At 38.7% G+C, this 12672-nt stretch overlaps 3 protein-coding genes across 8 annotated transcripts; 1 reads left to right on the plus strand and 2 right to left on the minus strand.

Annotated features, from left to right (window-relative positions):
- The first annotated feature begins 116 nt into the window (after window positions 1-116).
- On the plus strand, window positions 117-12544 carry spas (spastin). 6 transcript variants are annotated; one of them, XM_066296412.1, is made up of 9 exons: window positions 117-172; window positions 9385-9657; window positions 9712-9882; window positions 9931-10035; window positions 10591-10806; window positions 10862-11157; window positions 11348-11587; window positions 11647-11899; window positions 11948-12544. In XM_066296412.1, exons 2-9 carry the CDS (start codon window positions 9534-9536, stop codon window positions 12109-12111), a joined length of 1569 nt encoding a protein of 522 aa, XP_066152509.1. In that variant the 5' UTR covers window positions 117-172; window positions 9385-9533; the 3' UTR covers window positions 12112-12544. The 6 variants fall into 6 exon arrangements, with proteins under 6 accessions (XP_066152509.1, XP_066152501.1, XP_066152493.1 ...); XM_066296404.1 differs by lacking the exon at window positions 117-172 and adding an exon at window positions 8091-8222; XM_066296400.1 differs by lacking the exon at window positions 117-172 and adding an exon at window positions 9095-9249.
- Window positions 1667-6770, minus strand: LOC136346846 (uncharacterized). The gene is made up of 7 exons (XM_066296332.1): window positions 6633-6770; window positions 6402-6500; window positions 2594-6346; window positions 2459-2540; window positions 2209-2361; window positions 2004-2153; window positions 1667-1949 (listed from the first exon to the last, which is right to left on the minus strand). The coding sequence occupies exons 1-7, from the start codon at window positions 6654-6656 to the stop codon at window positions 1741-1743; spliced, it is 4470 nt and encodes a 1489-aa protein (XP_066152429.1). The 5' UTR covers window positions 6657-6770; the 3' UTR covers window positions 1667-1740.
- On the minus strand, window positions 6955-8339 carry CLS (cardiolipin synthase). Its single transcript, XM_066296504.1, has 5 exons — window positions 7930-8339; window positions 7689-7826; window positions 7425-7640; window positions 7217-7377; window positions 6955-7161 (listed from the first exon to the last, which is right to left on the minus strand). The coding sequence occupies exons 1-5, from the start codon at window positions 8257-8259 to the stop codon at window positions 7068-7070; spliced, it is 939 nt and encodes a 312-aa protein (XP_066152601.1). The 5' UTR covers window positions 8260-8339; the 3' UTR covers window positions 6955-7067.
- Window positions 12545-12672: the final 128 nt, after the last annotated feature.

The following is a 12672-nucleotide window of genomic DNA, read 5'->3' on the forward strand; positions in this document are numbered from 1 at the left end:
TAGTTAGAAGCGCAGTACCTTGCCACAACGTAGCAGGTAACAAAGTGGCATGGTCGTCGAAGAGCGCCAGATTAACCTGTCATTTACATTAACTGTCATCTGACTGTAGCATAACCTCCAAGGTCACAACCGTCAAAGCGACGCCGTGATTATCCGTGTGTTAATTCAAATGGTGAGTTTCGAATTTTTGCCGAACTAGTACGTCAAATTTATAAGCGTTGACTTTTTTCCCCGCTGATTTGTCTACAGCAATGTTAACCATTAACGCACTGTCATATGAAATTGACACCTGACCGACGTTAAAATTATTAGAACGACGGCACTGATTAAAAGGCGTTATTCTTTTAGGGAAGGTTATCACCAATTAACTATGCAAACCTAAGTGAAAGCATCTTGAAGATGGTTAGAGACAAGAATTTTTTGGCAGAATATTTTGATGATATAAAAAAATTCAAAAGATCAGGATTCGTGAAAATAGTTAAAGTTATTATCATTTATGAAGAATTAAGACGTTTTTTTCTGCCTGGGTAAGGCCCAGACGGTGCCACCTATCCGCTAGCTTGAAAACAATATTTTAAACGAATTTATTGCACCCAAAAAAACCCTTGGGAGCAATGTCACCTCCGTAAATAGAAAATTGCAAGATTTATCTCCAATTTCTATATAAAAAAATATTTTAACACCCAGTAGAATGAAGAGGAGCAATTTTCTTTATAAGGCAAGTTTAGATGAATCGCTCAATTTTCCACCCTTCAGCCTCAGCTCTTATTTGCACCATTGTTTTCGCGACACCATGTATATGAGAAAATATACAACATGTCTCCCAAACATACATTGAAAATGTCTGCAAATTTGTGTAAATATCTGCGTGCCGTTTCCAAAAACAAATGCTAACCGCGACGACGTTGCCAACACTATTCAACTCAGATTCATACATTTTCGGATGTTCATTGTTTTCTAACTTATGTTTATCGAATAAAATCATATGAGACATTGGCGTCCGTTCCTATTGTCTGCGACGGTCATATTCCGAGATCATGCGGCGCGTCCAATTTCTTTAAATGGACCCGGAGAACGAACTCCAACGCTGCCACATTTACAGTTTTTTGTGGTTGTTTTGACATGCCAATTCCGATTTCGAGCCATTCGGCATGCAAAGACAAAATATGACAGACGAGAAGTCATTTCCTCCCAATTCAGCCCTTATAGATGAGTCTCTCATTCACGAGAACTGTAAACAACAATGCTAAGTGCACTTTTCCTAGGACATTACGTTAAGTCAGTCTGTTACCGCTCAATTCATGAAGTCCATGAGTTCCGATCACGTTTTCATACACCCCTATATAATTTTTGAAGATGTGATATGAAATAATCACCACGACACATACAATAACCCGTTTCCTCCATGTTTTTACTTCGGGAATAAACGGACATAGTTAAATGTCCAAATAGGTCAAATCACAGGAACCCTTAAGCATTTACGTACAAGAGTCCCGCACTCTCAGACGCAATTATTCTCGCCCTCGATATTACTTCGCGAGTCAGCACCGATCCTTATCTCGAGACTTCCTTTGAAGCACGACCCCGATAATCCCCGTCAACAAAGCCCCGCGTGATTTATGCCACTATGCAGTTTTCGTCGCGAAAAGAAAAGAAACTGCCTGAGAATTCTATACATTTTTTATTCAATAATGCAACATTAAAATTATTCAACATTGGTAAAATAATGTAGAACTTTTTTTATGTTAAAATGTGGCGGGAAAATCGCAGCTCCTGCCTTAAGGCCGCGTCGAACACGGCTTCGGGCTCGATCACCTTAAAATGCGGGTGCTTTTTCACTATCTTACCGTATCTGGTCTGATTCTCCTTTAGTGATATCACATAGGCGTTCTCCAAAGGCCGCGAAGGTATCTTGGGTAAGCACTTGCCCCCGCACGCTTCAATTGTCCCTGAAAATCCAATTTCAAAGCAAAGGCGTCTAATTACTGCCGGCAAAAAAGTACCTTTAAGCACATCAACCCCGGCAGTCACTTGAATGTGGAAACTATACGAGTTGAAGAGCTTTTTGACTCGACTTCGATTTAGGGACTCTCTAAGAGAAAAGTTCCATTTCTGCTCCGCTTCAGGGTCGGTAAGAATGTAGTCCCAGGGATCTGAAATGTGATTCGTGTTTTGTGCATGGAAGTTCGGGGTAAAAAAAAAAACAACCTAAAAACTCGTGATTTTTCTTTGAATCCATGATCCATTTGGGAGAGCAAATAGGCCTCCCCAAGCCGATTGCCTCTAGAAGCTTTTGGGAACGTTTTACGTGTTCTGTGACCAACACCGAACAGGTTTCAATGGAAAAAACCATGGTACCACCTATGAAAATTGCGCAAAGACGTGATCACACACACGCAATTTTAGACGATAGTTTACAGGCAAACTTCTCCAATTCAATCTTGTAAGGGAAACTTACCCAGCTGCTTTATTAAAGACTCTAACAGTGGGCTCTCGAGCATGGTAAACACAACCTTGGGCTTCTGCCTTCTCGACCCCCGCTAAAAAATTATTCCTTGCCTACCACGCCTATAGCAATCCTCCATCCTCTTACCTGTGGCGTATTTGGCATACCCTGGGTCTTCAACTTCTTCGGAGGACTTGCAGCAATGACAGACTGCTCTTCCACCGTTGATTTCTTTCGTTTTCTTCTGCCTTTCTTCATAGTATCCTCTAAAGAGTTCTCTTGTTTGCACGAGGTATCTCTTTCAAAGGAGCTACCATGAGATTCCTCTTGACTCGTAATTTTAGACCCCTTGGAGGTTTGTTGAACAAGTGTAATATATTCTAATGATGCCTCATTCCTATTATCAGATTTTACAGCATTGATCCTCTTAAGATTTTGCCTACTACTCTGAGGTTCTAAATTATCTTTTGCGTTTTTTGCCTTTTCATATAACTCTTTGGTCACTACCTGACCATCTTCAATTTCAGATTTAATAATTTTTCTCCTGACTAACCTCCTAGCAACACCCTCCTCATCATCGATCTGTTCCTGCTTTCTAGTCTTTTCCATTACAGGTTTTACCTCAGATGGTTTTCTAGCAGTCCTTCCCTTCTTTGGCCTTTCTTCTATCTGCTTTTCAATTGCTTTAGGTTTGGCAATAGTCAGCGATTGCCTATCCTTCGGGACGGATACTGTTATCTTTGGTCCTTTAGTAATCTTTCGGGTTTTCGACAGTTTTGACTCGGCTAAGGCCATGGATTGATTGACTTCCGAATGGCTGCTGTTGGTGCTTAAGTTCTCCAAGCAATGTTGGCGCGTATTTAAGCTCTCAGATGCAGTCTCGGCAAGGAGAGATTTCGCCGCAACTTTGGGTTCATTTGATAATATTGAGAGACTAGCATTCAAATTACAGGACGTTTTTTTGAACAAAAATGACCTTTTTATTTTCTTTTTTTCGGTCTGCAGTTCAACGACCTCTGTTGGTGGGTCTACAGATTTCTGAATTAAATCCTCAATCCGAGCCTTAGATAATGGGTCCTCATTAGCTAAAGAATCTTTGTGACCATCATTTTGGAATATGGAACCTATGACAACTCTCAACCCATTCTCCTCCTGATACTTTGCATCTCTTGTCAAACTTAAATTGTCATCTCTTTTTAACTCAACTTCTTCAATCTTATCTGCATCTCCTGGAACGGCATTCTGAGATGGGACTAAGCGTACATCTAATTCTTCCCGCTCTCCTGCAACGTTAGACGCACTATTCTGAGCAGGCTTAGTACACAATTCCCCATCCCATTTCGTGGATTTTTTCCAAGTTAAAATCTTCGGAATGGGAGCTAAAAATTCTTCATCATTCTTTTGTCTCAAAATCTCATCAGAACAAGAAATGTTCTGAGTCGGGGAATCATAAATACATTCGTCTTCCTGAGTATTCACCACGGAACTTAAATCCGAGTTGTGAGTGGAGATGTCTTTATCAGCTTGTTGACCCTCACAAATTTTCTGATTAGGTGTATCACAAACCGCTTCATTATTATGAATGAACAACATTCCTGTTTTAAAAAGTGATACTTTCTGAGTAGGTGCATCAAATATATCATCGTCATTTTTATGTGATTCCGAAGTTCTCAGGGGTATTTTCTGAGTTTTCGCATCATACACATTTTCTCCGTCATCAATTTTCGGGACTTCAAAGATATCTTTGTCGGATTCTATAAAGTTCTTCTTCTGGGTAGGCTTCATAAAGACTTCTGAAGACACTTTCTGTGTGGCTTCGTTAAAAACACCTTCTTCGTCATCAAGCGTCGTCGCATTAGATTTAAAAGCCACCGTTTGAGTAGGGGCTTCTAAGGCATCTTTGTCAAATTCTATTGTGCTCAATTCCTGAGTCGCCTTTATACAAATGTCTGGAAAAACTTTCTGGGTAGCTGCGTTATAAACTTCTTCATCGTCTTGCTTTAAAGTCACATTAGGCTTAAAAATCACCTTTTGAGTAGCTGCTGTAAAGAAATCCTCATCAGGTTCCATTATGTTTTCAGATATCCTCTGAGTGGGCTTCATAAATATGTCTGAAGACAGTTTTTGAGTAGCTGCATTATCGACATTTGTATCATCATTAAACGGCAACACAGTTCGTTTAACTACGTTTTGAATAGAAGTTTCAACTATATCTTTTTCAGATTCTAATGTGCTCAGAGGCATTTTCTGAGTGGGCTTTATAAATATGTCTGAAGGCACTTTCTGACTAACTGCATCGTAAATATTTTGGTCATCGCAAATTGGGTTCATGTTAGGGCTACAAATCACTTTCTGAATGGATTTCACATAATCCTCTGAAGACACTTTCTGAGTAGCAACGTCACAAATGCTCACTTCATGTAATTTTGATATATCCGGAGCTGATGCGTGATCAAGAACTTGGAAAACATCTGCAGCGACTTTTTGAGTATCATTATCTTCATCTTCTGCTGTATTTGACTTATTTATCACCTGATTAGTAAATTCTTCAAGGACAGAATGTGTAGTCTTTTGAACTATAATATCTTCTGCTTTAGGTGAGTTGTCACATGTCTTCTGAATTTCATAATCAGCTTTTTGCTGACTCTGCGTCTTTACTGTTGATGTAAACACGCCTGAAACTATCTTTTGAGTCGCAGCTAAAAATGAATCTTCAATATTTTTGGGAGACTCATTTGCTGAACAATCCATCAATTGGGTCAACCCAAGTTTGAAGTTCTCTTCGCTCAGTTGATTGATTTTCCCCCGATTTTTGGGATCTATCTTGGGGGGTAGTAAGACGTCCTGAGTTGGTGGAATGCAATCGCTATCATTCCACCATGATTTATCTTGAGTTTCCGGAATGCTAATGTCAGCCATGTTGGATTCAGCAGCTGATACAGAGACGTTATAGGTCTGAGTTTTTGACATGCTCTCATTTGCCAATACTTTAAGTTCTTTCTCTGCTGAGGATTTCTTGATGTCATTACTGTCAAAGAAGTCTTCAGATGAAATAATATGAGCACACTTTCGCACAGTTCTGGCAACTATAGGGGAATCTGAATCGTCTGAAGAGTGGTATTCTGGATTTTTCTGTGCTGTTTGGGATGCTATAAAGCTACTTGAACCATTGAAGTCATTAATATTACAGTCATTTTCAACCTCTGTTTTAGGTGAGGATTTATCAGAATTTAAAAATTGTAAAGATTCGTTACTGTCTTCTCTTATACCTTGATGTTCAACAGATGTTAAAACCTCGTTAAATTTTCCATCTTCCTCACAGTCAGTTAATTCATTATCTTCCTCAACAAATACTGGACGTGAAGGCCGCTCAATAGCCATTACTTCAGTCTCTTCATCTTCTTCATTTAGCTTAGTTACAGTATCAGGCTCTATCAAATTGTCATTATTTGTCAACAGGGACAGATTTTCGTCATTATACTGATCAATTTCAGTCAAAGTTAAACTTATATTGTCTGCCCTGATAGACTCTTTGAAAATTGCTTTAGGAACTGCTGGCAATTCTTTAAAATTCCCAACAGGTTTAGCCCAGCTAATCCTTTGTGTGGGAGCATCATGCAAATCCATTGACTGGGTTACTTCAAGCAACTGGGTCTTTTTATCGTAGAATGATTGAGTTGTGAGGGAGGTATTCAAATTGGTAGTACTGGAGAAGTCTCCTTTGCAAATATAGGTCCCATATAAGGTGCCCAAGACGATATTTGCGGAGTGGGTCAAAGGATATAGTTTAAAAGGCTTTAGTTTGGTGCCATCAACAAAGGTACCATTGCTTGATTTTAAATCACTGATATAATGTGTGTCTTGTAAAGTTACAATAATCGCATGGTTTTGACTTATGTTCTATTAGGAGTGAATCAAGTAAATAACATCTTATGGGCTGATAATAATTACTTACCATGTGTATGACATTAATGATAGCCTGGCGGTTACGACCTATCGTGTTCACTCCTTGGTAAACAGGAAAATTGCGGTTATTGATATTTAGTTGGCCCACCTTAAAACAAACAAAAGGCATTCCGATAGAGTTCCAGAAAAGATAGAGAGACTGAATTATACGGGTTTATGAGGCCTGATGTTGCACCATATTATAAGTGCAAAGGACTCGTGAGAGGCTAATTGTAATTACCTGAATAAGAGCTTCTGTATCCATTTTAGTTAGTTTTTTTGAGTATTTTTCTGTCTTAAAATGTAAATTAATGTGAACAAAACTAATTTTTAATTATTTACAATTTTAAAATTCGTTGATCATTTTGTTTGTGTCTTATGTCAAAAGCAGGTGATATTCAAAATTTCCATAAAAATGCACAAACGGTTTAAATGAATCTACGTGTGGGAATGTGGCAACGTCGCAAGTAAAGCGAGTAAATGTTACTTTTTTTTATATTCACCTACATCAATTTATAAAAATTTAAATACATGCGATTACATGTGCGCAAACAATACACAAATCCAATAAAACCAATATTTATTTTTGATAAAGTTCGCACCGCAATAAATAGGAAAATAGAAAACATTTTTCTTAAACGTTTATTTACACTTTCATCTTAAAAAATACTATCCCTTACTTAGTCCCAGATTTCGTCAATATCTTATAGGTATTTTTGGACAGAATGTAACTAAGGGCCGCAGCCACTGTCGTTCCTGCAGTGATATACCTAAAACCAGTCATAATTTCAACAATTTTAATGAAAACTTCCTTGAAAAAATTACCACAATCCCTGTAACACTGGATGATTAATATAATCAAATACTGGTGCAGCCAGAGTGGTTCCTACTAATAAAAGTTGCACTGCAGTGTTCACTTTGCTAATAAAAGTGGGTGCTAGTTGGGCAGTTGCATTAGTGGCGTTGAAATACCTCACCAGGGTCCTCTAAAAAGAGACATAGAAACCTAAAAAGTAAAAATTGGCTTACTTACTGGAGGAGGTAGTGATTGGTATCGAATAATGAATCCTGCCACAACTAAGAGAACATCTCGAGTAATTATAAGACCTGTGAGCACAACTGGAATAAGGTCTGCATATGTGAGAGTTAAGAATAAGGTGGCAATAAGGATTTTGTCTGCCATGGGATCGAGGAAGCTGCCCATTTTTGAGGATTGGCTCTCCCACGTTCTGGCAATCCACCCATCTAACTAAAAAAATGTTGCTGTAACTGTTTATAAAAAGGGCTAAAGTATTACCAGGTCTGTGATAGCTGCAAATCCCAAAACTCCTAATGCAAAGTTAAAATTACCTTGCACAATTAAGACACCCAGATAGGGGGACACAATCATTCGAGTAATGCACAAGAAGTTTGGTATGGTGTAGATGTTCTCTTTCTGCAAGAAATATTGCTTTTTTGCTATAAAGTTTCACATAAGAAATATAGAAGGAAATCATCAAGATTCCTTTTTTTTATAAACAAATTACATACTTACGTACAATCACAATCTCTTCCACCTTCTCCTTCACCTTGCTCCGAGTGTCTTTTAAATCTTGCAATATCACATATCCCCGCTCCTTAAATCTTTGTTCAGTGTCTCGCAGTTTTTCTTTGTTTTGCTCTAGATAGGCTTTAATTTCCTCCCTTTTTGGAGTAAATTTAGCAGAGCTCCCATCCGAATTCGTGCAGTAAAGCCTGCAGGAGCAGCAACTGAACCTTTGTAGGGGCTGGTGTATTGGGCATTTTCTGAAGGCGTTGTGTTTAAATTTGACGAATGAGGAGCGAAATAATTGTGAGTAAAATTGAGGAGTACGTCGAAACACATTCATTATAGTGCTTTTGGGAGAGTTTTTACTCCTAAAGGGGACATTTTGGAAAGTAAGGTTATATGTGCGAACAAATGTTTATGACAAGTGTGAAGCATGTTTTTTTTTTATTATCTGCCTTTAATAAGATAGCTTAATTGAAACGGTGGCAACGTTTCGAACGCCATTTGCTATATATTTTTCATATGGTTTAAATATTCGAAGTCATAATAAATGCAAGAATATCTTTTACTTCGCTGGATGCATTAAAACAAAAGATTACTACAAGGACTACAATACAAAAGAGGACCACATGTGCAATACTTGGACTTAAATTAACATCCAAAGTAAACCATATAGTATCTAATAATTTAGCGATGTGCACTACTGCTACATTCAAGATGAAAATTACAAAATTATTCAAATAATGGCAAAAAAGAGTATTTGGAGCTTTTTAACATTCCGCAAGCAGTATTTTTTAAAAGTTTAAAATATTTATATATGCAGACATTGTTTTCCCAGTTTCTTCCTCTTTGCAGCATAGTTTTACTAATGTTCTAAAATAAAATTTGATTTTAAAGATAATTGTAATACCAACTTCTTCTTTGTTTTTTATCATCTATTGCTTCTTACAATTTAGCTGATCTAATTATATTATGCAAGTGTCTTATCTTAATATTTAATAAATTCCATAATATTCTTGCCACGACGATTTTAAAATGTCAAAGTTAATATTGGAATAACAATAATTTTTAAGTGAGGTTAAGTATGAGCGCTGTAATTATCGGTCTTCAATGCGCCATTGCCAGTTCTCATATCACGGCTTATTATATGAAATTTGTGTTCTTTTTGCTCCGAAACAATTTTCACTGCTCTCGGTGACATTTAAACTCCAACGACTCACCCCCCTGATACTTGGTTTTGTTGTCGGGGAGTCTCAAGGGTGGAAAAGGGGAGGAAATCGTTAAAACGTCAAATGGCCAAGCCTCCGGATGGTACGGAAAACTCAAAGCGGTAAATCTCCCAAAAAATCCCGAAAAGGCGACCCGGACGCGTCGCACAATGTCATGTTCGCCTCCTCTTCCCACGGATCAGTTCACAAACGCAACTTGTATATAGTGTCCTTCCCCATAATTTTTTTGTTTACAGTGCTACGCTCTTTGTTGTACCAGATTTTCGTCATACTACGGTTTATCTATTGCCGCTCTTCAACGTACGTCGTCCGCAGTCGGAATGATCCTGTGAACACTCCTCAAACTGAACCAAGCAGCTGTGTTTTAGTAGAGGAAGTCACAGAAATGGCTCAAGTGCGAAATCCTGGACCAGGCCCTGGGGATCCTTTACTTGCCAAGCAGAAACATCACCATCGGAGGGCTTTTGAGTATATCTCCAAGGCATTGAAGATTGATGAGGAAAATGAAGGTTTGTCAGTGGGTGATTTATTGGCATTTAGATGTAATGATTGTGGAAATTTAGGTCAAAAGGATCTTGCAATTGATCTGTATCGTAAAGGAATCTCAGAGCTTGAGCAAGGCATTAATGTCCAGTGCTGGGGAGGACAGGGGGAAGTGTGGGAGAGGGCACAGAGGTTGCATGAGAAAATGAAGACTAACTTGGCGATGGCCAAAGATCGATTGCAGTTTTTAGGTAAGTGTCCCTGAGAGTTGAATGGCAAAGACAATTTGTAACTTATAGAAAAGGAGGGTAATCTACAGAGGCTGCCAATGGAGACTGAGTGTAAAATTACTCCTAAGTTGAGCAGCATTCCCACTCCTAATTTAAATGTTCCCAAAGTTCCAGGTATTTTATTTTATTCTCAGTTTTATGTTTCAACTTTACACCAACTTCCTCTGCTTTCAACTAATAACTAACTTTCTAAAGCATTGTTTAACCCTTCTTTAACCCTTGAAATATACTCCAAACAAAAAACAAAACCTAAAATAGGAAGTAAGTGTTATACACTCACACATAAAATGTTTAAATCTGCTCCAGGACAGTCATGCAAAAAGAAATTTGTAAAAATTTAAACTTTGATATTTTTTAGTTAAATAAATGCATTCTATAGGGAGATTTTTGTGATTTTGTTTTTTGTTTAACAGAGTATTGTACCTCACATGTAATGCTCTTCTCTTTGTATTTTGTCTCCAGAGACATCATTGTCAAAATTCATGTGAATGTGTTTTTGATTTGAATGGCTCTGATGGAAACTGGATGGATTTATAATATTAAAGTTTGGACAATATTTACAAAATTCACATAAATATTTTTTCCACTCGTATTTTGATGCTGCCATATTGCCTTTTTTTTTCTAAGTTCCTTCATTATAATCTTTGTATTTTCAAAAATTTCGTTTAGCCTCGGGTCGGAAATTAACAGTAGCAGGCAAACGTCCCACTAACTCAACTCTTTCAAAGAGTCAAACGCTGCCCCGTTCCATGGGTTCTCGGTCAGCTCCGATTCAGCCTGTGCGTCCCTTTAACAAGATTTCCTCCACACCTCCCGTGGTTAAAAAACAGCTGAGCATCCCTGGAAATGTCTCCTCCCCAGTAAGGCGCACCAATACAATCGGCGGTAATTTTTCCTTCGATGCACAAAAAATTCCCTTTTCACTATTGTTAACACATAGGGCCTTCAAATAATAATCGCAGCAATCGTTCCTTGCCCTCCACCCTCAAGGGGGTAGACCAGAAACTGGCACAGAGCATTATGGACGAGATTGTCGATGGAGGGCCACAGGTCAAGTGGGAAGACGTAGTGGGCCAGGAAACGGCTAAGCAGGCGCTGCAAGAGATGGTAATTTTGCCTTCGTTGAGGCCCGAGCTGTTCACCGGGTTGAGGACGCCGGCAAGAGGATTGTTGTTGTTCGGCCCTCCCGGAAATGGGAAGACTTTATTAGCTAGGGCAGTGGCGCATGAATGTCAAGTAAGTTCAACTTTCCAAAGTTCGGTTGACATTGACATGGCTATTGACGGTCATATTGAATTCACATTTTGACATTACCGTGCCACATTCAACTACCACTTGATATCATTTGATACGTGTCAATTAAAATGATTAATATGGATATGTACAACAAATTCATTGGGAAAAACGAGTTTCGATATTGCTCTAGGCCACATTCTTCGCCATCAGCGCTGCCAGCCTGACTTCGAAATATGTAGGCGATGGCGAAAAGATGGTGCGAGCTCTCTTTGCTATGGCGCGCGAACTTCAACCCTCGATCATATTCATCGACGAGGTCGATTCGCTATTGTCGGAACGCTCGAACAACGAGCATGAGTGCAGTCGCCGGCTGAAAACCGAATTCCTGGTCGAATTTGATGGATTGCCGAGTAACCCCGACAATGATAGGGTGTGTAATGTATAGGCGTCAATAAAAGATAGTTAAAAAAAAAGAATGGTTCAACGCAGGTACTGGTAATGGGTGCCACCAACCGCCCACAAGAGCTTGACGAGGCGGTATTGAGACGCTTCACCAAGAGAGTGTACGTGACGTTGCCGGATTTGGAGATTCGGATCCGGTTGTTAAAGAAGCTACTCTCAAAGCAGGGTTCTTGCAGTCTTACACCACAAGAGCTGAAGCGTTTGGCCACGTTGACTGAGGGATACTCTGCCAGTGATTTGACAGGTCTTGCCAAAGATGCGGCTTTAGGTCCCATTAGAGGTAAATCGAATGAAATCAATTGCATATTTTATAAGAAAGAAATTGTAGAATTGCAACCAGAACAAGTGAAGCAATTGGATCCCAGTGCGCTACGCAGTATCACAATGGCCGATTTCCTGGACTCTTTAAAACGCATCCGTCGCAGCGTTTCTCCGCAAAGTTTGGTGGCGTACGAGAAGTGGTCATTGCAATATGGCGACGTTTCGCTTTAAGTGAAACTGCCAGCGAGTTTTCCGACTTTCATTGTTTGTTTTGTCTGTGATATTCATCGGACGTTTGCGTTGGGTTTATAATTGTTGTGTTATATGCGTTGATTTATAGTCGGGATATTTTATTTTTAAGTCCAGTGTAGTCAAACTCTATTGCCATGTTTTATACTATTCTAACTTCCCTAGTAGTGTTAGATAGAAGTACTCTTAGAAATGTGGACATTTCATTTTCGTATATCTTTTATAGGTATTTGTTGTACATACTTTTGGTTTTATTATTGTACTAGTAGGCCGTATTTTTAAGTTGCGTGACGTGCTGCAGCGCCCGGTTCTTTTCGGACCAAGAGACGGATGAATTCCGCTGACTGCTTCTTTTCTATCCGGATTTACATTGTTTCAAATTACGGGTTTTATGATAAATATATTGAAGTACGTATTTCTTGTAGTTTTATTTTGAAAAATTCCAATCGAGTTCAAAGGTCAAAAATAGAATTCTACTTATTTAAATCTTACTAATATTCATCAATTTGCAAAATTTGCTTTAAAAAATTAATAATCATAACA

The sequence above is a fragment of the Euwallacea fornicatus genome, chromosome 2 (assembly GCF_040115645.1).
Source record: "Euwallacea fornicatus isolate EFF26 chromosome 2, ASM4011564v1, whole genome shotgun sequence".
Lineage (NCBI taxonomy): Eukaryota > Metazoa > Arthropoda > Insecta > Coleoptera > Curculionidae > Euwallacea > Euwallacea fornicatus.